Source organism: Dermacentor variabilis, chromosome 1, assembly GCF_050947875.1.
Source record: "Dermacentor variabilis isolate Ectoservices chromosome 1, ASM5094787v1, whole genome shotgun sequence".
Taxonomy (NCBI): domain Eukaryota; kingdom Metazoa; phylum Arthropoda; class Arachnida; order Ixodida; family Ixodidae; genus Dermacentor; species Dermacentor variabilis.
In genome coordinates this window covers 97,297,478-97,324,310 of record NC_134568.1, presented here as the reverse complement: position 1 = coordinate 97,324,310, position 26,833 = coordinate 97,297,478, and the positions used below count along the sequence as shown (strand labels likewise).

The 26,833-nt window shown below is 48.1% G+C and overlaps 1 protein-coding gene across 2 annotated transcripts in view; it reads right to left on the bottom strand.

The window, feature by feature from the left end:
* LOC142581362 (lysosomal alpha-mannosidase-like) overlaps positions 1-26,833 on the bottom strand; it is a 636,884-nt gene that overhangs the window by 130,429 nt on the left and 479,622 nt on the right. For both annotated transcript variants that reach the window (XM_075691205.1, XM_075691204.1), the window contains one exon: positions 5,650-5,752. In XM_075691205.1, coding sequence (XP_075547320.1) covers positions 5,650-5,752 — 103 coding nt within the window. The remainder of the gene's footprint in view (positions 1-5,649; positions 5,753-26,833) is intronic.

Sequence of the window (26,833 nt, the reverse complement as noted above, 5' to 3'; positions counted from 1 at the left end):
GGCAAGCCTCGACGACTCGCGAGCTCCGTTCGACGGTTTCGCTAAGCTCTCATCCTTTACGTGGCTGCGGCACTGCGCGCTTCGGCTTTGCCAGCAGCCGTGAGCAGTAGCGAAGAACCCACCTCGGCTTCATCGGGCTCTTACGCAGAGGCCTCTCTGCTGTACTACTGTCTCCAATAGACATCAGCGCGTGGGTTGCTCGAGTTGGACACAGGCGCGGGTTGGGTGGCGACCCGTTGAACGTTGACGTCCGCGCTGCCGCATGCGCGCACCTGCGCGCTTCTCGGTGCCGCCCTGAAGTCTTCTACGTCGACGCCAGTTAGGCGAGTTGGACGGGAGCCGGAGGCTGGCGCAAGTCTTAACGCTACACGTGCTGACTCCATCTTGCTAGCGCTCCCAGCCAGGCCCGCCAGGCCTCCTCGCTGCCGCGTCGAATGTAACGTGCCGGTGCCACTGCATGTGAACACCTCCGAGCGTTACGGACTCGCCGAGTCGCGGTAACGCTGGCTTCGATTTCCTACCTCGCAAGTGCTGGGCGGGTGCAACAAAAATGATTCTACCATCACGGAAACTGGAGCGCAGTTAGCGAAAACGTCACTAGTTCCAGCAAAAGCACATTAGGCCTCATATATAAATTATTCTGGAAAGTAAATACTATCGGAAGTGATTGACGACGAACTACAGGGGTCAACTTGAAGTTCTGGAGCGCTGAAGACGCCTGATTATCTGATTATCACCGAGAAAACAAGCGAATTAGACCGTGGTAATGCCAAGATGGAAATACCACACAAAGTAAAAAAAGAAAGAAAGAAAAGAAAAAAATCCGCCATGCATGTTCTGCCTTTTCTCTTTTAAATTCTGGGGATTTGCTGACGGGGATATGCAGTGAAAAAAGAAGAGAGAGAAAGAAATGAACAAGGATTGCAACAACGCGCCTGAAGAAACGAAACAGTGGACACGAAGTAATGGCATGATGCGCGATACCCCATGCGCAGAGCTGCATGAGTTTATTTGATGGACACCTCTTGATTTTTTCGGGCACATTGTTTGCAAATCAGTTTTCATTTTAAGCCCTGCACACAATGCCTCGACAACGTGACCAACATACGAAGTGCAGAACGTGTTTTATTGCCAATCGGATTGTAAAGATAAATGAGGAAAATGTGAAACCTTATTCTGAGCTATAAATCACGAAGAAGAAATCCGCTTGCTGCTTCTTTCTCGCTGCGGCAAAACACTGATGACATTGTAATAACGGAGTCCCGGTGCCACTGGCGATATCAGTGATCTAAGTTGAAACTCACTTCATAGAAGGCGCGTGGGGGTGGGCAGTAAGGGAGGGTGTAGGGGATTGGATATGAGCAGTGGTATTACAACCAGAGCCAAATGTTCATTCAAGGTGGAAATCCAGACGACGAGCAAGTCTTGCAGGCTCCATAAAGTTAGCCACGAGAATCTAAGAGTAAAACTCCGCCGCACCAGAGTAATCTGCGTAATTATGCTTTGTTTTAGTTTCTTTGTTTCTGCAGCAGGAGCACGGGGTTACGAAGAAATATTATTCCAAAAAAAAGCGCTCGTTACCGACGCCACCTGAAACTCTTTGGCGATCAGCCTGGCACGAAACGGCCAGTATCAAATTACTCAAATCGGTTATGGATGTTCCCAGGTAAATCACTGGAGTTTCGAATCGCGCATCGCCGTGATGGCACTTCGGAGTGCGAACATGTATTTTCTCGTTTTAAACGACTTTGAGAAAAAAGATCGTCATATCCGGCCCCGTGTTCGAAAAGTCGCAATTTCTTTATGGCTTCTGTGCATAAGACAGCGTAAAATAGGCGTTCGCGTTCATGATTAAAAGCGCGTACAGGGACAGACACCGTAGGAGAGAAAGAGAAGTGATAAGGGAAAGACAGGGAGGTTAACCAGGCTGAACGCAGTTGGTTACCCTGCAGTGGAGATTAGAGAAGGGCGAGTGAAAGATGAGAAGAATGAGTTCACACTGTGAGCAGATAAGGACAGAATGAAGGGTTCACCGTTTGGTTCACCACAAGCGCTCATACAAACTGGCGCATCTGAAAAAGCGGAGCAGAGCTTTTGTGGCTTTGCACATCACATACGCACGAGGCCACGGTCCCAAGGCCATATCTTCCGCAAAAGGCCCGTCATCTAGGCGCATTAAAGCTGTAGGAAAACTAGAAAGCAATTTGGGCTCGCATAAGGCAAGAAGCAGTTCATAAGCTATACAGTGGTTTGCAAGAAGATGCTGGTGTCACAAATCAACGATGCTGGTGTCACAAATCAACGAAACCTGCCATTGCGCATCTGAAAGAGGACATGATATCATATTTCAGTGGCTGCCGGGACATTGTGGCATCGTTGGTAATCACCTCGCCGATGACGCTGCCCGACGTGCCCAGGCTGGCTCACCGACACTCCTTATACCTTTATCCAGAGTCGACGCTGCAAGAGAGCTTCGCAGTCTCGCTCGTATAATCACGTTAGGTTGCTAGCATACACCACAGAACTCTAAGTGTCGTTTACACAGCCTCGACCCATCACTGAAACTTACATTACCAGCGAACCTTCCACGACGTGACGCAACACTGCTGTGTCGGCTGTGGGTAGGAGTAGCATTCACCAACTCCTACAGCTATCGTATTGGAACGGCGGATTCACCAATTTGCGCTAAGTGCAAGTGCGAAGAGACCATCAGTCACCTTCTGTGCCACTGTTCTCGCTTCGATAATCAACGTGCGACTCTCCAGTGTGCCTTGAATAGACTGGATGACAGGCCATTTACGGAAGCGACGATCTTGGGAGCCTGGCCTCACAGTTCATTGGCCCAGAAAGCAGTTCGAGCGCTTTTTCGCTACCTGAGGGCAACAGACTTGAGTGCCCGACCATAGACATCCTACACCTAAGTTCTCTCTCTCTCTCTCTCTCTTTCACTCCCCATTCCCCTCCCCACGTGTAGGGTAGCAAACTGGACTCAGTCTGGTTAACCTCCCTGCCTTTCCGTCTTCCCTTCTCTCTCTCTCTCTGCAAGAAGATACGCGGGCCAAATTCACAACGCTCTTTGTTTCCGGGATATGTTTGTCGTTGGCCGGCCACTTATATCACGTCGGCTGTCACGATCAGCCATTGCAACCTGTTTTCACAACCCGCCGTGGTTGCTCAGTGGCTATGGTGTTGGGCTGCTGAGCACGAGGTCGCGGGATCGAATCCCGGCCACGGCGGCCGCATTTCGATGGGGGCGAAATGCGAAAACACCCGTGTGCTTAGATTTAATAATAATAATATTTGGGGTTTTACGTGCCAAAACCACTTTCTGATTATGAGGCACGCCGTAGTGGAGGACTCCGGAAATTTTGACCACCTGGGGTTCTTTAACGTGCACCTAAATCTAAGCACACGGGTGTTTTCGCATTTCGCACCCATCGAAATGCGGCCGCCGTGGCCGGGATTCGATCCCGCGACCTCGTGCTCAGCAGCCCAACACCATAGCCACTGAGCAACCACGGCGGGTGCTTAGATTTAGGTGCACGTTAAAGAACCCCAGGTGGTCGAAATTTCCGGAGTCCTCCACTACGGTGTGCCTCATAATCAGAAAGTAGTTTTGGCACGTAAAACCCCAAATATTATAACCTGTTTTCACAAATCACTCTAGCGTGCGAACTGCTCTGTGAATACGAGTCATGAGCCGGGAGCTGAAGCGCATGCAGTAGGTCCTCTGAAAGAATGCACGATGACGCATCGAGCATATACATGAATCGGAGGGCTATTTACCGCTGCCATGGTCTGCTAAGTTGCGGACGCAGTTAAAAGTCAGCCCGCTCGAACAGCCGAAATACCGGCTCTGTATTCGTCGAGCAGTCTGTACTCCAAAGCGGTTCGTATGTAAGAACAGGCAGCGGCCAATCGTAATTGAGGACATAGTAAAGTGTTTAAGAAAAAAAAAACGTGCTCTTGGCATGGCTGTTGCTTACTAAAGGAGACGTTTACTGTTAAAAAAAAACGCAACACAGATAGGGGGAAAAAAACGACGCGGGTGGTCGCTATACTATACATACTATAGGGTAGTATCAGAGCCCCATTACTATACGTATACTGCACTGCTGTAATGCTATACGTAATATATACTATTAGCGAAGGCGACCTATCCAATGGCAAATAGTTTTTATGAATGACAAGGTTTGTGAATGCCACCCCGTAATTTTATTGTATCTAGCCCCCTATAACAGCGCGGAGAAAGCTACTAAAAAAGCGCGATTTTTTTTAGACTCGCACGACCGTTCAAAATGAGAAAAGTACTAACGCTGCAAGTGCTCTTTCTCTATTTTCTTTTCCTCACTATCCTTCCATCTTTAATCTTTTCTTTGCGTATTCGCGATGCCTACTTTCTATTACGTAATGAAAAAACGTCAGCCTTCTGCAAGATTTTCAGCTATTTTATATAGTTGTAATACTTGCATGTTGCTCACACTGAAACTACAGCGACATTTGCGCGAAAGGTTCTTCAATCAGCAATTTATTCTATTCCTACACGGGGTCTGCATTTTCATGCGTTTCTTTTTTTATTTTTTTTTAATTTTTATTAAGCGAAGTTGCTTTGCCTACCATCAAATATTTTCACATAGGTTGGTCGGTCAGTCCATCCATCTCTGATCGGGTTCTCGCCGAGTAGGTTTAATCGCATTCTTTAAAAAAAAAAAACACGTCTAGCGGTGAGCTGCTCCAACCTCTAACAATTAAGCCACAAGTGCCCGCACAGTTCATTCGTGCCACCAAGATTTCGTACCATCACACACCAACAACGGGTGAACAAGCCTTTAATGAGGAGGCACCCGGACCAATCTAAGTTTGTGCGTTAGAAGGCACTGTAAAAAATGAGATGTACCTGAAAAGCGTGAGAATCAATATTTGAGCCCGAGAGGTGAATATAAAGTTATAGAATCTGTTACAACGACAGCTGGCACGACTGATGAATTGAATGCACGGATGGGATAAAACATTCAATCAAAAAGGAACTTCGTCGTCAACCGTTTTCCCATGCTTGGGAGTGCAGCCCATTCACGAATGAGACGACGACCCTCTTTCTAGAAGAACAAGCAATTTAATTTTAATTGGTATCTAGTATAATAGTTGTAGCAATACACCGTGCTGATACGAATATTTTATGGTTGAAAGAAACAGAAAAAATTTCGGTTTCGCCCATAGTGCGAAGCAGTTATCCGACAGAAGAGGAGCGAATGAGGGTCTCAAGAGCTTAAACTTGTTCTCATGTCTGCAAGGAATCCAAAACTAAAGAAAGAAAGAAACAAAAACAATAACACACACACACATACAATATATATATATATATATATATATATATATATATATATATATATATATATATATATATATATATATATATATATATATATATATATATATATATATATGCTCTAGAGAACGCAACATCTTCCTTTTTTCGTTATGTAAGTGTAGTGTCCTTCCTTTCCGAGGCCGAAGAGAAAATTGTGCGTCGGTGTAATAGGGTGCGAATCGAGCGTTTTCCACATGATGCTCTATTTAGGCCCTTTTTCACTATAAAATGTCACTTGGAGCAAATTGAGCGCGCTGCTTGCAAGTCGCGGTTGAACTTACAGTTTCTGTAGTAAAAGTTCACAGTGTGGACCCATCCAACGTCGTTGTGGGTGTGGCTTACAATGTGCACGTTGAGGAAACCCGGCTTGGTCTCGTGGCAGGCCTGCAGAAGTAGAGAAAGAAGCACAAGAGGTAAGAGGACGGGTACTAGGGTTGAAATACAGGCTAGTTGGTTATTCATGATCGCCAAATAGCAGTGCGTAGAAAACAACGGACGAACGTAAAGAGCCGTACATCGTGCAGTACAGTTAATGGGATGCGTTAATCGTAAATTAAAACAAGACCACATGAAAAGGAAAAAAAAGAGGACGTCGTCGATGGCCCTTCAGTGAGAAAGGCTTTACTAAGTCATTCATCATCAACTGTTAGAGTTCAACCGGCTACGATACGGGTCATAGTTTACATTATTGTAGTATCGCTATCACATGTGCCGTATTATACGGTCGACATGGCCAACTAAACAGTCCACACTGCGCGCAATGGCCGATGATCTATCAACGCTCACTGTTTTGCTTCGAGTCAACAACAGCGCCTCAGCGATAGCTATATTCAACTAGCGGTGACACATACTGACACACCATCGGAACAATTGGGCAAAACAGCTAACCATGTGATGTTTGTTGCACCGAAAAAGTAAATAAATAAAGACAGCAGGTTTAGGAAAGTCCGTGTTATACATAAGCAAGCAAGAAAAAGATGTCCTATAATAATAATAATAATAATAATAATAATCCATAATGTGAAATTTGAACGCAGCTGTATGCGTGTTTTCATTTCGCGATATACTGAGGCAAAGAATTTGAGGCAGCAATCACCGCACCGACTGGCAGTGGGCCAGTGCCGTCGGCGAGTACGGGAACGCTGGCACGAGGAGCGGCATCGGAGCCAGCTGTGGAAGACGACGACGAACGCGCAAGCAGTGGCACGAGCGCGTTCGCGCGGCTACGCCGAGGGACGCCGACGCTCAACCCAGGAACGGGTGCTTATAAGAACTACGCACTATACAAGGTTGGTCAAGGCGTTCGCGAAGCTTCGCTCCCAATGTGACTATGTGATTTCCTCTTGGAAAACATGCGGAATGAGAGGTAGTAATCGGTATATCATTTTTTTAGAGAGCGCGGTACTCTATAAAGCGACGGTTTAAAGCCATTATACAGAGGAGCGCGAACTTGGAGAAACCACTGCGAATTGCAATTTAAAAAAAAATAAAGTGCGCGCATGAGACTATACCACGCACGCACACTTACGGAGTAGCAAAAGCCATTAGAAGGAGTCGTACGCAACACACGGATATAATGGTACGAAGCAAGCTGTGGAGAAACCTGACGCCGTAAGAAACTTTTAAAGACAACACGAAACACATGCCAATCAAAGGCACCATTCGCAAAGAGACGATTAAAAATAAAATAAAACGAAAGAGTGATCGTCTAAGGAGTCAGCTGGCAAAGTACACTTAACTTGAAACATGAGGCACGGCGCTATAAAAAAAGTAAACCTGATAAGTATCGTTTATTAAAGAGGCGAGATCACTTTGCGCCGCCTTCTTCGTTGCTATCCTAAGTGCTTAAGTGCCTCGGCTACTTCGAGCAGCGTAAGTGCGCTGCAATTCTGCCTTTCAATCTCCCTTGCGGCGTAACAGATTGGTCTGGCAACACAGACTACAGGAAAAGCCACGTGCTGTCTTGAAAAAGACCCCGAATACGTACGGTGACAAGCATGCAAGTTAACAACTTTCCTTCGTCGATGCATTAAACGGCCACGTTGCGATTATGATGTCCCGCCGCAGCCGCGTCTACGACCGCTTTCGCGCGCATCCATTCCCGCGGCGAAGCGTCTTTTTGAGCAACAATGCCGTTTTTTCTTTCGGAACGCATATGCCGCGACGAGGTATACGAAGCCACGGTAGCGAGATTCAGACCATACACTTAGACTTGACATGTGACTTTTGCTATGTCGAGGTCACCGAAATATCGCACCTTCTGGCCCCCTTACATAATTAAATGTTATAATGACGTGTTGAGGTAACAGGAGAATGAAGAGTGAAGAGACTGTGTCGGTGTTTCATTATTTTACTTGTTTTATCGCACCATTATATCAGCAGTTACTTACGGCTATTGGATTAAATATTAGCAGTACTGAGTGCTAGACATCTTTGTTAAACCGGAGCGACGAGGAACTCGCTCACGTCATGTCATGTGATATCATCTCGTTCATTGCCACAGTTGGCCGGTAGTCGTTGGCCGGCACATGCTCCGCGTTTGTTGGCGCGAATGACTTTGGAGATCGCTAGGTTGTTTTCTAAGCGAAGCTTTCTTTGCCTCTTGCAGCCAACTTTGCGGCTGCGGCTGCCTTTGCGGGGAGACAACTTGCCGCTGTTTTCCCGCGTGGACTAGAACTTGCGGCCGTACATGCGCGAGTAGACAAATTGGGCCTCTTGGGTCTGTGCCACTGGGTCTGTGTACGTTCTTGGCCAATCGCTCAGAACAGGTATAGGTGCCACTAAGTGTGTGCCCGGATTGACGAGCAGAACAAGAGGCTTGAAGTGGACAATTCGGCAACAGAAGATTGAAGGAGTCGGCGTTTGCGTCATTTTGCGCTGCCTCATTAGCATTTACGTCTAGGTAACGTACGTTTTAACAATTCCGTAAACATCAAAGAAAATGTCGCTCATCACCGATTCCCACATACGCGCGTGATCTGCCAATTTTATTTTGTTAATTTGAATGATTGGTTGGTTCTTTCGTCCTAAAGCCCACACCTGGGCTGTCAAGAAAAGAAGTAACGAAGGCCTTCCTAAATTCTTACGAGACCACACTTAAATTGAGAGCGTGACGAAGAACTTGACGCCTGCAAGTGGTGCATGCATCTGAGAACACAAGAAATTGAAGAGTCGGCTCCGGTTGACATCTGGACAATGCGACCCACTCTTGGTTTGGTAGCGAATAGCTCTCATGATTCATATAACTGTTCTGCAGCGAACGGTTACTGCTTTTGCGACGCGTTGAAAACTTTTGTTTGTAGTTGTGATAGCCAGTGACCGAAGATGGAGTCAAAGAGGTTCATCGCATAGCGGCACATACCCAGTCGCACATACCCCAGTTGCCTAGTCGGCACATCCCCAAGTTGGCGTCAAAGAAATTCAATGAATCGAGGCACATGAACAGCGGCTCATACTCAGTGGCATACACATACCCAACGGAACGGCCCACATTTTTTACTGCACTAACTTCGGGATTGGCCCACGATAACGTCAAGATTCCTGTTGCCGGAAAATGGGTTGAACTCGTCAAAATTGCTTCGTATTAAAAATGTTGCACTTCAAGGCCAACAGGAATGCGTTAGAAATACAGTAGACTCTCACTAAATCGAACTCGAAGGGACAAAAAGATGTGTTCCGTTTATGCGAAGCTTCATTAAAGTAAAATACGCAAGAATGACCAGGAATGCTTTTATTCGGAAAGTGTCCGAATGTTTTGATATAATTGTAGTGAAAAAAAAAGATACTTTACTGTGTTCTGCTTCTAATATTGTACCTTTCTTTGCGTAAGGTTGTGTTCATACGCAAAAGAATTCCCAATGGTTATGGTCAGTTCTCGCGTTCAATATAGCGCTGCAAACATTCAATTGCATTTATTGCCGTCTGGTCAGAAACAGTAACGCACATTCGGACAGTAATATCTATGTCTCAATAATAATATGTAATAATATTGTAGTGAAGACGACGAACGCTGGCCAATCATCATCGCCAGCGCTGGGCACAAGGTTCTCCGCTAGTGCTGGGGCTTCTTGCTGCTCCTCGACCGCCGCGCCAGCCGCTCTCAGTCCGCAGCCAATAAACCTATTCGCAACTGATGGAAAGTGCTAGGTATATAGAAAACGACCACGCTGGTACTATGATCCCGCACGCTACTGTCTGCCACGCCCGACGACGCATCGCCGCAGGCGCCTCCTCCTCTACTCTATCGGTCGTGTGCTCCGGTGTGCTCCGCCAAAGGGACCCTGCTGTTTTCAGGGGCGCAGATGACAATGACGTGGAAGATTGCCTCTCGTCGTAGGAGAGGGTAAGCGTGCACAACAAATGGGACGATGCCGCAAAACGGAATAACGTGATTTTCTACCTCGCGGGTGTGGCCAGTACAAGAACTGTGAGAGGGATTTCCATACGTGGTCAGCGTTTAAGACCTCTTTCGTAGACGTGTTTCGCCGCCGTGCTGTCCGCAAGCTGCGCGCAGAGCAGCGTTTATTTATTTTATTTCCATAAACGTACAATTTATGGGGGATTTAAGGAAAAAGTTGCTCGCAGCAACTTGACGGGCCTTAAACCCGGTCTGAGGGCAGCAGCAGAAGGCACAGGCACTGATTTAGAACCGACAAAACAAATACATAAGCGAAAAAAACAATGACAAGTTGGGAACAACCTCAGCAGCCGGGCGAATCTTTCGCAAGCTACATCGAAGACATCATAGACTTGTGCAAAAGAGTCGACGCGACCATGTCAGAGTCCAACGGAATCAAGAATATTAAGAATGGAATAGAGGACGACGTTCTCAACATGCTGCTTGCAAAGAGTCCGCGCACTGTGGCCGAAATAATTAGTCTGTGCCAAAGCTACGAGCCGCTGCGAAGGTAGCGATAGTTGACCAGCCGACCTTCTTCGCAAGACCAACATCTGTCTGGATTACTGCCGTTTCCGACCAGTAAAATGCTGCTCGCTGAGACAAAGACGTTTGTGCGTGAGGAAGTTGCCTGCCAGCTCTCCTTAGTGCCCTCCGGTCAGCCGCAGCATATTCAACAGCCTGATCCAGATTTTGGGTTCTGACTCCGCCAGGCAATTGAGCAAGAAATTGCCGGAGTCTTGCCTCTGCACCGTCAACAGATCCCCGCAGTGGCACTTCTGAGTTATGCTGGAGTCGCCATCAGGCCTCGACCATCACATGCAACTGCAGCTCCGCCCCTCAATTACGCCGACGTGGTACCTATAGGTCCCGACCACAAGTCGCCGTCCTTTGTTTCACCAGACGCCACGTCCACCGCGTCCTGTGACCTGGACTGGACCTGCCGTCGCAAACTCAATCGGCCAGTATGCTTTGCCCGTGGCTACGGCGGTCACATCGCCCGCTTTTGTCGACGGGCTCAATCGACTGGTGCCGCATCATCCCTGACGTCCCGTGATACACGCGTGCCAAGGCCATTTTTCAGCTCTTACGACTCATCTTCGGCCCCGTCAGCTGTTCGACCGATGCCCGTTACCCGCCGTTCATCTTCGCCACGTCGCCGCTCACTATCGCCCATGCGAGCTCGTTCTGTCGCCCGAGAAGAGGAAAACTGATTGTCGCAGTCCACGAGGCAAGGACTGCGTCGCCGTCGAACAACAAAACTTCTCACCGTAGCCTATCAAATTTTATAGAAGTTGGCATTGAAGGTGTAGGCCCATTTGCTCTCGTGGGCACTGGAGCGGCCGTCTCTGTCATGGATGCAAAACCCTGTCGCTCACTTGAGAAAGTTACGACTCCATTTTCGGGGTTCTCCCTTCGCACTGCAAGCGCTGAGCACGTTCACCCTCGCGCGGCGTTCATGGCGCATGTGGTCATTGAGGAGGTCCTGTATACCACTGAGTTTGTTGTTATATCTTCGTGCTCGCATCATGTGATGCTCGGATGGGACTTTCTTTCGCACCATAACGCCGCCATTGCGCACGGGCTGAAGTTGAACTATCACCGATGGTAAATACAGCTCCGCCCCTCAATTACGCCGGCGTGGTACCTAGGCTCCGACCACAAGTCGCCGTCCCGTTTTTTCACCAGACGCCACGTCCACCGCGTTATCTGACCTGGACTGGACCTGCCGTGGCAAACTCGATTGGCCAGTATGCTTTCTCTGTGACTCCGCCACCACCATCCACGATCCAATACTCCACGATTCAGCACTTCGGGCACTTCTTGGAGGGCCAGCCATCTTATGTTCTAACGGATCATAAGCATCTGGTGTATGTGTTCTGTGCAGACTCTTCCAAGTACGTCGCACGTGAACTTCGTTAACTGGCCTATACATCGGAGTTCACTACGGATATCCGGCACATCAAACACACCGAAAACGAGGCAGCAGATGCTGCCTCGTGAGTGAGGTGATGCAGACTCCTCCGCATCACCTCACTCAGCACTTCCACATCAACTGTGACTTGGAACGTCTAGCTAGGGCGCAAACGGAAGACCCTGAGCTGCAAGCGCTGCGTGACCACCCTCGTTCCCTCCATCTACAACTCGTTCCTCACCCATTTGTGTCTGAGTCACTCTGGTGTGACACGTCAGCGGCTGCACCTCGCCCCTTCATTCCGGCTGTCTTCCGTCGTGCGGTGTTCCAATCCCTTCGCGACATCTGCCATCCCAGCATCCCAGCCACGCAGCACTTCGTTACAGAACGCTAAGTCTGGCCAAGCATTAACACCGCTCTTCGCCAATGGGCACGTTCGTGCCTCACGTCCCAGACTGCCAAATTGAACCGCCACGCGCAGACTCCAACCCATTTCTTCTTGCCAGCTGGCTGTCGCTTTGACCATGTCTATCTTGATTTGGTTGGATCGCTCTCATGACTGCCGGTGCATTCTAGCAATGATTGACCGCTTCAAGCGTTAGCCCGAAGTGTGCCCATTCCGGACATCACTGCGGAAACGGTCGCCAAAGCCTTCGTTTCAGCATGGGTTTCCCGCTTCGGCTGCCCCAGCACCGTGACCACTGATTGCGGCCGGCAATTCGATTGCACACTCTTCACTTCTCCCAACCGCCTGCTTGGCGCTAAACACTGCCGTACCACTGCATATCACCCCTGTGCCAAACGCACGACTGAACGGCTCCACCGCCAGCTCATGATTGCCCTGCACGCGTGGATCAGGAGCACTGGGTCGACCACCTTCCTATGCTTCTTCTTGGCCTACGCGCTGTCCTTCGTCGCGACATTGGCTGTTCTCCGGCCGAACTCGTCTATGGTGCACCCCTGCTGCTTCCTGGAGACTTGTTCGTTCCTTCGGACTCCGCGCCCCGACCGCTGCAGTACATTCAATGCCTGCAGGACTGCATTCAGCAACTGCGGCCCGTCTCACCTCGATCTTCGACTACAGCATCTCTGTGCATCCGGACCTTGCGTCGTCACTCACGTTTTGCTTCGACGAGACGCTGTAAAGGCACCTCTTACGCTCTCCTACGATGGGTCGTAGCGTGTCATCCACAAGACGGCGAAGTCCGCCACCATCCTATTAAATGGTCGCGAAGAGCCCGTTTCATTAGGCCGCCTCAAAGCGGCCTACCTCGAGACGCCTGCCACGGAGCTGCCCGCGGATGTCGCCGGCGTATCTGCGGATCTACACGTAACCAGCACCATCTCCACTTCGTCGGCGAGTACATTTCGCCGTTCCGTCTGGGCGGGGTGCCGTGTAGCGCCCACTGACGCTGCTACGCGCGGACGCTAATGGCCGGCGTTTTCGGTCGGCAATGCAAAAAGAAGACGAGAATAAAGTTGGGCGGCGCGTACTCGCAGCGCAAGCACGGTACGCGCTAGTCCGTTCTAAGAGCTTGCTACGCTGGTCCTCTGGTTCTGACGCTCCGCTGCGACCCCTCAGTTAGCGACAACATTGTGCTTAAGGCCGACCAACCAAAATGCCGCTAATCTAGCATTTCCGTCCAAGCGAGTTTCGCTTAATCGAAGTCCACTGCACGTGTGAGCTGTAGTCGACGAGGATCCACTGGGACGGTCATGCTCAATAGGATCTTCTTTCTAGCGCACACATTCTACCCCACATTGCCTATCTCAGAACAGCTGTTCATAGAAATATACGTACTGTATTGGCTGCGCGGCCCACCGGGCAGACACTCTTATGGAAAACCTACAAGCAGCCGCTGTCCGGAACGCAAAGAAAAAGACGCAAACAAGGAACTATGCCCATTAAGAAAAAAAAATAGCGTTTCCAGATCTTCAGTGATTCTATTCCAGAGTATATCTTAAATTCGTCAAACTAAAAGTATCATGTAACCTAGAACTTGAGAGGCTACTCCAGATGATAAAATGATAGCGTCAAAATTGTCATTACACAGATACCAAAAGATAGCGTTAGCCGTTCTCCAGATGATAATTAAGCCTGTGAGCGGAAATGACTCCACCGAGTCGCCGCTTTCCTGGAAGACAGATTACAAACCGTCTTCTGGTATATAAGAGAAACGAGAATGTGTTTCGTTTTGCGCAGTACAGTAAATAAGTGACGCCTACCTTCTATAAAAAAGCGAGCCGTTCGGCACCCACAGCTTATATAGCAATACCCATAGAGAGTACATTTTTTACTTACGCTTCCTCTCGTTCACTCTTCGTAATTTTTTTCTTCGTGCAAATGTAAAGACCGGAGACGGAAACAGTGCGAATCTATATCGTTCACACTATATAGTATTTGAGGCAATTCGTTTCTTCTTATTGTTCTTTCTTTTTCTCTCAGGCTTTCTGCGCGAAGCAAACTGGACCGAGCGGAACTTTATCCAGCGGGCTGCTAGGGTTCGACCGTGGGCGACAACGATGAATCGGTGCTTCCGTCAGCCACGTTTATGTTGCCTCGAGCTTCGAAAGAGGGGCCTCTCTCTGGAGGCCCGCGCGCTCCTTCAATTCGAGGCGGAGCTCGACCCCGACGAAGATGACGGAGTCACTTTCGCTTCCTTCGTGTCTTTACTCTTTATTTACGCTCAGCTGGTAGCCGGTGCGCCTTAAGCGGATCGACACGACAGTAAAACAAAACAAATGCGCGCAGACACTGCTTTTTCTGATGGGCTTTTATTTTTAATCTCATTCTCGTTCGGCACCGCGACAGTGTGCGTGCGTGTGAGTGAGTGAGTGAGTGAGTGAGTGAGTGAGTGAGTGAGTGAGTGAGTGAGTGAGTGAGTGAGTGAGTGAGTGAGTGAGTGAGTGAGTGAGTGAGTGAGTGAGTGAGTGAGTGAGTGAGTGAGTGAGGTGAGCGAGCGGGTAGGATATGATAGGTAGAAAGTGGGAATTAAAAACATGTTCAAAAATAGCGTTATAATCCATCAACATGGACACGTACGTTAGCGCGTGCACTACATGAGCTCATTGCTGCAAGAAAGAAAGAAGCTAAATTATGTAAACGACGGAACTGAAATTAGTCCTGGTGACCGCACAAGCAGCAAAAGGGACATTACCGTGGGAGTTTAAAATCTCACATAACATTCAAGATGGTAAGGTGTCAAGTTGGTCACCGCCTTGCCGTGTGATACTACGTATACATTAAGCTGGCCAGTCCATCCCACATCATTCACTAGATCTTTTGAACACAGGGTAACATCTATGCAGCTTGAATAACTATATCCGCGAGGAAATGTTGGCGATCCATCGTTTAAAACAGTCACGTTAGATTTATCTATGGCGCACTCAATAACGTTACCACGTGCATCACAATGATCACTGCCCCAGATAATGGTGTGTCCATTGAAATCTCCACATATAGATACATTAGAACGAGTTATTTTGAACATATCCACTAGCGCTTCTGCCGAAATACGGTTTGAAGGTTGTAGATATAGATTAATCACTGTTATGCACAGCTTACCAAAGGATACTTTGCATGCGATGAATTCCGGAAAGTCTGAATCACTGGACTGAATTTGATAAGATGGTACGTCCTTTCTGATGCACAGGAGCACTCTGATAACAGCACCTTGACGAGACATCTTGTATATCACAAAATTCGAGAGGCGAAAATTATCACTGATTCCCGCCTCTTGAATGCAAAGCACTGGAAAGTTGTACTGTACAAGCAGTTTACGAAAGTCAGCACACTCTCGTCGAAGACTGTTGGCATTCCACTGAAATATGGAGATATTTTTGTAGCGGTTATTTTCTTACTGCTTGCTGCAGTTTTGGCCCAGACTGTTGACACAATAGCGCTTCCAGAGGCAGCAAGGCTGTGAGTGAGTTGGGCTGTATACCACTTCTATATATAACACTTCTGGTAGGTTGTTTGCTTCCGGCAGAGCAGATAGGATTGCCTTAAGAGCTGCGAAAAGCATTGGCAAAATCGGAGGAAGAAGAAGAAGTGATCATAGCGAGCAGCTTCAGCTTCGAGCTCTCTGCATTTTCTATTTTATTTTCTGTGATCTCTGCAATCAGTGACAAGAAAACTGGGGGACGTCGTCCTCTGCAATGGGGGACCCAAACCCCGCCCAGCAGTTTTGTCCTGAACGGCCAGTTCATTATGCCGGTGACGTGAGTGACCGCTTCGACCCCAGCATGGTCCCGATTGAGTCATCTGATGGCTCCTCTACTGATGAGATGGGCTCGGACAGCGATTTTACCGTGGTGTCAAGCCGACGCCTGAAGAGAAAGATACGAAGAACATCACCGACCAGTCGCCAGGCGACGAAAAAGGCAAGTGGCAAGCAATCATACACTATTGCATATGTACCAACAACGACAACAGACAACCTCAACTCACTGAACAGGCAGAGCCTGTCGGAATATTTTGAACGAACTGCCCATGGTCACGTAGAAGAAATACGTATAAACGCTCGAAAGAACATCCTCTCGGTGGAAGTCAATACACCGACCATACTGGAGACACTGAAAAACATCACTCAGTTGGGAAGCATCCCTGTTCGCGCATTCCCCACATACGGCAAGGAAGCGACGACAGGCGTCATCTACGATGTGGACATTGACATTACAGACACTGACCTGGCCAAACTACTATCATCGTCAGCTCCTGTGCTCAGCTTTCACCGTTTTGGACGTTCCCGATGTGTGAAATTAGTGTTCCAATCGGAAACTTTGCCAACACACGTCAAGGTTGGATATGTGAGGCATCCGGTACGTCCTTACGTGCCGAGGCTTTTACAGTGTCACAGGTGCATGAAACTTGGGCATGTCAGCGCAGTTTGCAAGGGTGCAATAACATGCAAACGATGTGGTGGACCTCACGGAGACAGCAATTGCAACGTTGCTGCGAAATGTCCAAATTGTTCTGGTGCTCATGACGCAACGTCAAAAGAGTGCCCAAAGATCAGGAAGGAAAAGGGTATTCTGAAGAAGATGGGTAGAGATCGTTCCACGCACAGGGAAGCGGCAAGGGCTATCCGCCACCGCAGACGTCGTTCACGAAACCGACATCAACGGGATCGCAGCCCTCCTCGCGTTGGAGGGACGACAGCTCAAGTGCAACATCCACCCCCTCTTCGTCTCAGGAATGAAGAAGCACGTGCCTCAAAGCCTTTGTATGCCGCGAAAGTGCAAGGCGACCCATCATCGGCACTAGCCACATCGGAGACTCAGTGGCCCTCGTTACCGTCAAGGTCTGTGGGAACGCCCTTATGCACCGCTCCTACACGTACTGAAGAAAACGAAAAGATGGATGACATTGACGTCACGAGTATGGTGAAAAATTTGATGGGCTCCATGCGCAGGATTCTTTCCGGCCTAAATACCCCGGCTGCCAAGGCTGCCGTGCAGCTACTTGAAGTCTTGGAACCACTGCTAGTGGTTCTTCACTAAGCAAGTATGGCGATAATGTTTGAAGAACGGATGCGTCAATCGTTTGTTATGCAATGGAATGCTCGCGGTCTGCGTGGTCGTTTGTCGGATTTCCGACAGCGGATATTTAAATACCAATTTCCAGTTATTGTTCTCTGTGAACCTAATATGGATTCTTCTTTCCGTATTTCTGGTTATGTCCAGATGTGGTCTCGTAACGACCAAACCTCGAGCAAAGTATTAGTTTGTATACGTCACGACCTGGTGTATTTCAGACATGACGTCCCATCGCATACTACTAATGATTACGTATGCCTCACCATAAAATACAGATGTCGCACGGTTACAGTGATTGGAGGATATATCCACCCAAGAGCGAGGATCGATTGCTCGCACCTGATGTCTCTGCTGCAAGCATCGCAAGGCCCTCATATTGTGATTGGTGACTTTAACGCGCACCATCCCCTGTGGGGTAGCACTTCGATGAATTCTCGTGGCAAATATTTGGCTGACTTTATGTGTAGTCGGGGACTAAATGTGCTCAATGACGGGTCTCCTACATTTATTCGTGGCACGTCCTACAGCAGTTGTCTTGACCTAACGTTTGTATCAAGGAGCCTTCTGTCTTCAGCATCCTGGTCGACGGATCTAGAGACTCATGGTAGCGACCACCTCCCCACTTACGTTCACTTTAGCTGGTTTCGCCGTTCAGCCTCACGTTGCATTCGTCAAACAGACTGGATTGCATTTAAGACCTCTGTCGACACCGCCTGTCAGAGTATGACATCTCCATCCGAAATAGAGGACATCATTGCCTCTACCCTGCGGGACAAAACTAGAGAAGTCAGCATACCGAGGCACAGGTCATCGGTCGACATACAATATGAGGCCCTTCGTGCGATCCGTCGCCGCGCAGAACGGCGATACAGAAGAACAAAGTCACCGTCCGATCTTTCGAGCAGTCGCCGAGCTCAACGACATGTTCTTCGACATCTGGAGAAGCTTGACAGACAGCGTTGGAGGGCTTTCTGTGGATCCCTAGATCCAAGACAGCCTCTATCTAAGATATGGCGGGTCATACGAAGTCTCCAGGCAACTCCACAACAAAGACACCCATTCCATGCGGTGGCTCTACATCAACGCCGGACCGAATTGGAGGTAGCAGAGGACTACTGTAAACTGATTGTGGACGCATCTAATGCAGTGACTTCATCCCTTGTCACCATCGCACCCCCGTCACCTGATGAGCGGCTCGAAGTACCGTTTACGATGCAAGAGCTTGACGCTGCGCTTTCAGTTTCTCGACGCTCCTCGGCACCAGGACCAGACGGAATCACGTACGCTGCACTCTGCCATCTTGGCACCGAATCACGGCGTCTTCTCCTATCTTTTTATAATACGACGTGGGAGAAAGGAAATGTTCCAGATGGTTGGAAATGCAGTCGCGTTGTAGCGCTGCTTAAACCGGGAAAGTGCCCCAACGAGCTTTCCTCCTACAGACCGATCGCCTTAGCCAGTTGCGTCGGCAAAGTAATGGAAAGAATGGTTTTGTCAAGACTGGAATGGTTTCTAGAGAGAAATAATTGCTTTCCTGATTTTATGCACGGATTTAGAAGAGGCCGTTCTTCGATTGACGGAGTTATCGACTTGGTCTCCACTGTTGAACAGGAAAGAAGTCGACGTCGGTTAGTTGGAGCTGTCTTTCTGGATATTAAGGGTGCATACGACAATGTACTACATTATGCAATCCTTGATGCACTGGAAGATTTAGACATCGGTGGCCGACTATATACATGGATTGTTAGCTACCTCAGTGGCCGCACGGTGTATATGTCGACAAGTGATGGCGACACCGGACAGTACCATATACATCGAGGTGTTCCACAAGGGGGAGTTCTCAGTCCAACTCTTTTCAATGTTGCATTGATTGGCCTTGCATCCGAACTTCCTAGCACGGTAAAGATTAGCACATATGCCGACGACATATGCATATGGGCATCTGGAGCCACCCGTCCCCAAATGCGTGCTAGGCTTCAACATGCAGTGACAATCACAGCTAAGTATCTTCGGCGTCAAGGCCTCCGACTCTCAACTGAAAAATGTTCTGTGATTACGTTCACGCGAAAACGAATGACCAGGTATCCGATCATTGTTGACGGCGTAGCGATACCTACGGTTACACACCACAGATTCCTTGGCTTAGTCATAGACCGGGGATTATCTTGGTCAAGACACGTCGCCGCACTGAAGTCAAAGCTGAAGACTTTTGTTCACGTCCTTCGCGTCGTGGCAGCAACAAGATGGGGCCCCTCGGAGTCGTCATTACTCCAATTGTACCGAGCACTATTCGTAGGGTATATACGGTACAGCATGCCGGCGCTCTCAAGCATGGGACTTAGTTGTGTGCGCGCGCTCGAGAGCATTCAAGCTCAGGCATTGCGCACATGTTTGGGCCTCCCACGATGCACGTCAACCAATGGAACAATAGCGGAAGCTCGTGCTTGTCCTATTCGGGTGTACTTGCTCTGCGAGCCTCTTCGAATGTACCTCCGCGTGTTGACCCGACACAGGCACCATCCTCTGTCATCGCTCCCTACCACACACCCAGGTTCCAGCTTTTCAATGACTATATCGCGGCATCAGAGTGTTTTGCCGTCGAGATTCTCTCCCGCCTGTATTCCGAGAACACCCCCGTGGGTTCTGCCTAAACCTGTCGTTACATTGCAGATCCCTGGAATTACTAAAAAGTCTTTCGTTGCATCTATTGGCCTCAGGCAACTCACCTTGTTGCACATTTCTACAGAGTACGGAGATACTGTACATGTGTATACCGATGGCTCTGTCACACCATATGCCTCCACTGCAGCCTTCGTCATTCCACATATGATCATCGCTCGCCGGTTTAAACTAGACCATAGCTCAACATCAACTGCCGCAGAACTTGTTGCTATCCGGGAAGCACTTCGATTTCTCTCCGAGGAGCGTCCTCACGCATGGACGATATTCTGCGATTGCAAGCCAGCTCTGCAAACGATTGACTGTGTCCTCAGACGGGGCCCGTATCATTCTATGGCTATAGAAATTACAGAGTATCTCGACCACGCAACTAGAAATGGCCACAATGTCACCTTTCAGTGGATACCGTCACACTGTGGCGTGATAGGGAACGAACAGGCAGACGCTGAAGCAAAAACTGCTTTAGATAATGCTTGTGAAGTACGCATTCCGTTCTCACGAACAGACACAAACGCCCTACTTCGTCGCGTAAACCACAACTCTACGTTGGAACACTGGGCCCAACCTGATCGACGACACAAGCGATTACACAAATGGGACCAAGAAATGCGATTTCGTATGCCTCAAAAGTTCAATAGAAACCACACGAGCATGGTGCACCGGATTCGCCTTGGTGTCGCATTCACCAACCGTTATAGAAATATGATAGGTGCCAGTGATACTAGCCCAAACTGTGAATGCTGTGAGGTGCCAGAAACACTTGAACATATATTTTGCGTGTGTCCCGCGTACGCGCAAGAACGACAGCACCTTGTCTCTTCCATAGCAAACATCCATGAGAGACCGCTTTCGGACGAGTTTCTTTTAGGTCCTTGGCCTAATGCAACCAGCGCAGCCCTGGTCACAAGAGCCGCTGTAGCTTTTCTCCAAGCCACTGGGCTGGACGCACGCCTTTAGAGATACCACAACTCTGTGAATTTGTATATACGCATCTCTTCCTTATACCATCATCATTCATCAGCCCTTTCCCTCCCCGTCCCTTTTCCCCAGAGTAGAGTAGCAGGCCAGAGCAAGTTATAGCTCAGGCCGACCTCTCTGCCTTTCTGTAAATAAATTTCTCTCTCTCTCTCTCTCTTGGCAAAATCAGTTGCGTTACCGATGCGGCGGTATGGTCGCTATTAACTGGCGTTACTTCTGCAGTAGGTGCGTAACGTCGCTGAGAATAGTGTGTGCGAATATTAGAGCTTTCTGATGTATTACTTTCTGCCTGTTGTCAGGTGGGTTTCCGTAGCACTGACGCATAAGACTGGGCGCTTGACTGTGATCCTCTTGATTGGTCTCTTGATTGCACTCTTGGTTGTTCTCTTGAGGAGGAATAGCTTGCTGGTTCTTTTGGCTGTGGTGGTTCTTTTGGCTGGATGAACAATCTCAAGGTTTGGGGCGGGATCATTGCGTCGCGGTTGTCTTCCATGGATAAGTTCACGTCGACGCATTTGTGCCGCTGCCTTGCTCTGAGGGCAGCCTGAGTAGCAGGCAGCATGGTTCCCCGCACAATACGTACATTTAGGCTGAAGGAGTGATTTGCACTCCTTGTGGTCATGACCTTCTGGGCAGATTTTGCATCGACGTGTGCTGCGGCAGTTTTTCGCCATGTGCCCAAATCGCTGGCAATTACAGCAGCTAAGTACTGGTCCTAGATATTCCTCGACATGATGACTGGTGAAATCTAAATAAATTCTTCCTGGAATAGGGTGATCATCTCTGAAAGTCAGAATTACTGTGTGAAGTGGGTGCAACTTTACTGCTCCATCTTCCCGGCGGTAATACTTTATCTGTCTGCGTGCCGATATAACTCCTGCATCTTTCAAGGAGTCTAGGAGTTGCTCGTCTGTATACTGCGGAAGCACATGTCTTACTTTCCCAACATTTCGCGTGTGTGACTCTGGGACGAAGGACTTCCAGGCCTCCTACATTTGAGAGCATTAAAAGGCGTTTGCGGATGCTAAGGAAGCAACGCTGACACTGAAACTTCCATCTCTGGTCGTCCTAAAATACTGTACTTTTTCTTTCGCAGCGGAAACTATTTCGGCAGACACTCGGCTTGGATTCACTCGTCAAAAAGTAGTGCCTTCACTTGATGGGCGAAAGACAACCGGAATGCCTTCTGCTTGTCTTTTGTTATACGTGACCAAAGTAAATGGTGCATAATGCGAAGAAGGGGTAAGGCGTGCAGACACGGACACTAGAGAAGAGAAGTGGAAAACACGAACGCCGACTATAAACTGAAGGAAGAACTGAGGCGAAAAAAGAAAGAATACACATAACTCATTTGCACATGCTCTGGAATGGTAGCACCACGTGTCAATCGGGGACACGTGCCGCTCTATGTGAGATGTAACTGGTAAGGCATTTGATATCTTCCTTATGCAAGGTAATCGAAGGCTGACTCACGCACGCACTTCCACCTTTATTAATATGCCATGCCTCGACCATAAGACGCGTAACTTCATTGAAGCTCTACGTGAGAGGTAACTGTTAAGGCATTTGATCTCTTCCTTATGTAAGGTAATCGAAGGCTGACTCACGCACGCACTTCCACCTTTATTAATATGCCATGCCTCGACCATAAGACGCGTATATAACTTCATTGAAAAATGAAAATCCCAATTTTAAAACCGGATAAAACGCCCTTGTGCCTTGAATCCTTCCGCCTAGTTAGTTTGACAAGTTGTTTATGCAATGTAATGGAGAAAATAGTTGACGGGCGACTTCAATAGTGGTGTAATGAAACGGATGTGTTGTCCAACTACTTAGCAGGTTTTAGAAAACGCAGATGCACAATGGATGCAATATTGCATATAGCAACCTGTGTGGAACACGAACGTGCACGTGGAAACATAGCGATAGCAGTATTCCTAGACATCAAGAGGGCATTTGACACTGATAGTCACGTTCATGTTCTGCTAAGTATGTTAGAACTCGTAATGTCTTGCAGGTCCTTGCGATAGATTTCTGAATTTTTATCAGGTCGCAAAATATTTGTTCAGACGGGTGAAGGAAAGAGTGCTGAACATGTTGTCAAACAGGGAGTACGGCAGGGAAGCGTACTCAGCCCTTCTCTTTTTACCTGTGTCATGGCTGATTCAACAAGAAGACTGCCATCACACTTAAGGTTTTTACTGTATGCTGATGATACGTGTATTTGGACATCTTGGTCTAATGTTCGATTACTTAAGATGGCATTGCAAGACGGCATAAATATCACTAACAAATTTTTGAGAGAGAGAGAGAGAGAGAGAGAGAGATGGGGGGGGGGATGGTTCTATCATACGCAAATACAGCTGCATTGCCCTTCACTCGGAGGCCGTTAAAAAATTTTTACTCTTAATCTGGAAGGACACCCTCTAATGATTGTCACACGGCATCGATTTCTAGGCATAATACTTGATATGCAGCTATCCTGGACACCCCACATAAAAAAAACTCGAAAACTAGGTCAATGCGATAGTGACTGTACTTCGCAGGCTTGCAGGCACATCATGGGGCGGATGAGTATCGTTCATGCTGACTGTCTACAATGCATTAATATGACAAAGGATTGCATATTCCGCGCCCACCTTACACGGACTTTCCCACACGTCGGAAGAGCGACTTCAAAGACGTTCAGCTAGAGGACTACGTATATATCTAGTAGTTCGATGAGCGACTTTTAGTTATATTGTAATAGATGAGGCTCGCCAATCATCGTTTCCAGTTATGAGAACTACAGAAACATGCCGAAATTATTTCCGTCTTCAGACACAGCATAAAAGTCACAAATTGGCTCTAGACATAATGAAACGAGATAGAAGTTACGTTAATAAAGAAATTCGAGAAAATCTTCATATATTGCCTAGAAATGAATTTTGGAACTCAGACGTCGAATATCCTCCAAGGCTACTAAACTTCCAAAAATCGAATTGTCAGTAGACGGCATAAGAGACATGTTTATTCAAGCTGCTCAACAACTAGCACTTTACTGGATATACGAATATATGCGATATTCAGGATACAGACACGTCTATACAGATGGCTCCATGCATATAGCGGAAGCGTCTTGCGAACTGGTCCAGTATGATGTAACGATAGTCTCTCTTTCTCTCTCTCTCTCTCTCTCTCTCTCTCTCTCTCTCTCTATATATATATATATATATATATATATATATATATATATATATATATATATATATATATATATATATGTACTTGTACGAGTGTTCCAACACTGGATGCGCTGACGCTACTATCCTGCTATTGTTCTTATGGTGTTTTTGATCACGTGGCACTGTTCGGCATCGCATATCGCGCGCACGAATTCAAGTGCGCCGTTCTATAGAACGTGAGTAAGAACGTCCCTTTTTTTTCAACTCTGTACTTCACCGTCAACTGTTGTTCACTCTTGTACTATAGCAGCGAAAAAGCTGCTTCGGGGCCTCCAGGACGCTTCATTTTAATGTCAAGAGGTTCATCGCGGTGTATATGCAGTCAAGGCATGGACACACTCTTGTATTGGCGAGTGTTCCTGTACGGTGGTGGCGAGACGTCCTGTGCTGCACAATTTTATAAACTGGCCTGACCTTTCATTCGCCATCCTGAACGTGTCACTATTTCCGATTGTGATCGACACAAGAGTGACAGAAAGAGAAATCCTGAACCTGCGGCCCGTTAGAGATCCTACTATCGAGGCAATTATTTTATATGAATGTTAACTGCTTGACAAAGATCATCTACGTTCAACACGAGGCAAATATTCGTTCGTGATGGTGGTTTGTAGCGGTGAAAAAAACTCTGCAGCCCCCGAATTAACGACTCGGGATGTCAGTTTTATTATTTTTTTCCACGAACTCTCGCGGTTGTATCGCGAACGATGGCCACATTTCTAACACTGAAACGTTCATCACATCGATTCAGCCTAAAAAGACTACAAACGCAGACACATTGCTCGTGTTTATGATTCCTATGCCCTGCGTGCCTCGCTTGTTCGCGTTGCACAGAAATGATGAATGCGAGCCAACTCGCCCAAGCTGCCGTTTTGGTGCATGCACCGTTACTTCATGAAGTAAAGCATCCGCAGCGATATTCGCCCACATACGCGATTACGTGCATTTGCGCCCGGGAAAACTGGCATGCGCCGGTAAAAACTGGCAGGCTTCGTGCTTCGTGTATATGCTGCGCGGCTCAGCGTTTACCATCTGTGGCAGTGGGAGAAGTGGCGCGGAATAAGTGATTACGTGAATTACGGGAATTACGTGATTGATGCTTGGAGGTTTCGCGTCCTGAGCAACTCGACGGCAAAGTAAAAGGAGAGGGACGCTCCGCGTGCTCCTGCCGAAGCAAAGCGCAACGCGTACAAAAGCGACGGACGAATGCGATAGCGCCATTCACCGCCCATACAGCTGCAGGCGTCAAATGAAGATACAGCCGCAAAGCATGCGCTCATCCTGACGGAAAACGCTAAGAACCCTATGCGCCGGATGAGGAGGCACGCGAAATTTCGGCGAAAAGCTCGTTGCGCGAAGATTACAGAGCCCAAATGCGCGTTCGCGCACACAGCGAGCGACGATATATAGGCAGAAATGTCCCCCTTCCTGATCCGGAACGAGCGTAATGGGAAGAAACCGTTACGATCGCTGGTGCTTTACCCAAATGTGGATGTGCGGGGCGATAAAGGCTGCAGGCTGTGAAAGAAAAAAAAAGTGCGCAGTTTTTCGTCTGGAAGGCGAAAGATCGATTACGATAGCAAATTATTAGCTATACAAAGTAAGGATAGTAGTTTTATCGGCCGTATAAACTTGCGAAGGTTCGATGGAAGACCGCGGCCTACCTCCCAGCCTCCCTCCATGCACATGCGAGATCAAACCGCCATCCCTTTTGGCTTACCCTCGCCCGCTTTCACTCGCATCTACAGAATACTGTGGGCGGTCGCGATCTTATCGCCCTTGGACTTTACGCGGAACATCACGGTGACGCCGACGTTGGAAATTCACCAGAGGTGTCCATATAATTGCTATCGCAATGAAACAGTCAATAAGGTATCATCAGGTTGATGGCTATTAGCATAGGCAGACGCAACCTCCATATGCAAAGCTGGGAAAGGAAAGCGGAAATCGAAGGCGACGGGCGTGTAACCAGAGAGGGCAAGTGTATATTTTGGGTGCGGAAGCTGCCTTGTATCGAACGTTCCTTGCGAACGGTACTTCATACTCGCTGTGCAAGGAAATTGTACGCCTCCGAACAAATTTACACAACTCCACAAACTTAAGCGCGCGTGTGCGCGTACACGCACGCACGCACGCGTGAACGTGCGAGACGCCGCTTAGTTAACTGCGGATACACAAAGAAATTCAATTTAAGCTGGCATTAAATTCAAGCTCCTCTCACAAGAAGCGCGCGAATCGTCGAAGGAAGGAAACATTCGCGCAGTCCTGAGACTGGAAGAGGAGAAACGCGTAAGCATCGACGAAGTATGCCTATCGTTTTCTTGCAGCGAGAACAAACAACGAGGATGCAAATGCGGCTACAACTCGATCACTTGCTGCTTCGCACGTCCTGCGAGTCATGTTTCCAGCAGACAGCCCCGTTATCGGCTAATGGGAATTCATTTAATGTCGTGCGCCGCGCTGATCTTGTGATTGGCATAACCGTATCACACCTATTAGCAGTCAACTCTATTTGTTGACTGGTTACCTTGTTGAAGCAAACATGACAGGATGTTAGTATTCTGCCTTGAAAGTATCGTCTCGTACATACATGACGCAACTTATAAACGACATGTCTGGTGCACCAGAAAGCCCTCTCACCCTACACATTCCAAACGGCCGTCAGTAGTACAATACAGTACAATACTTGCCGATGGTGCATGTACTTCGACAGCCACTGTTGTGTTGTTATAAACAAA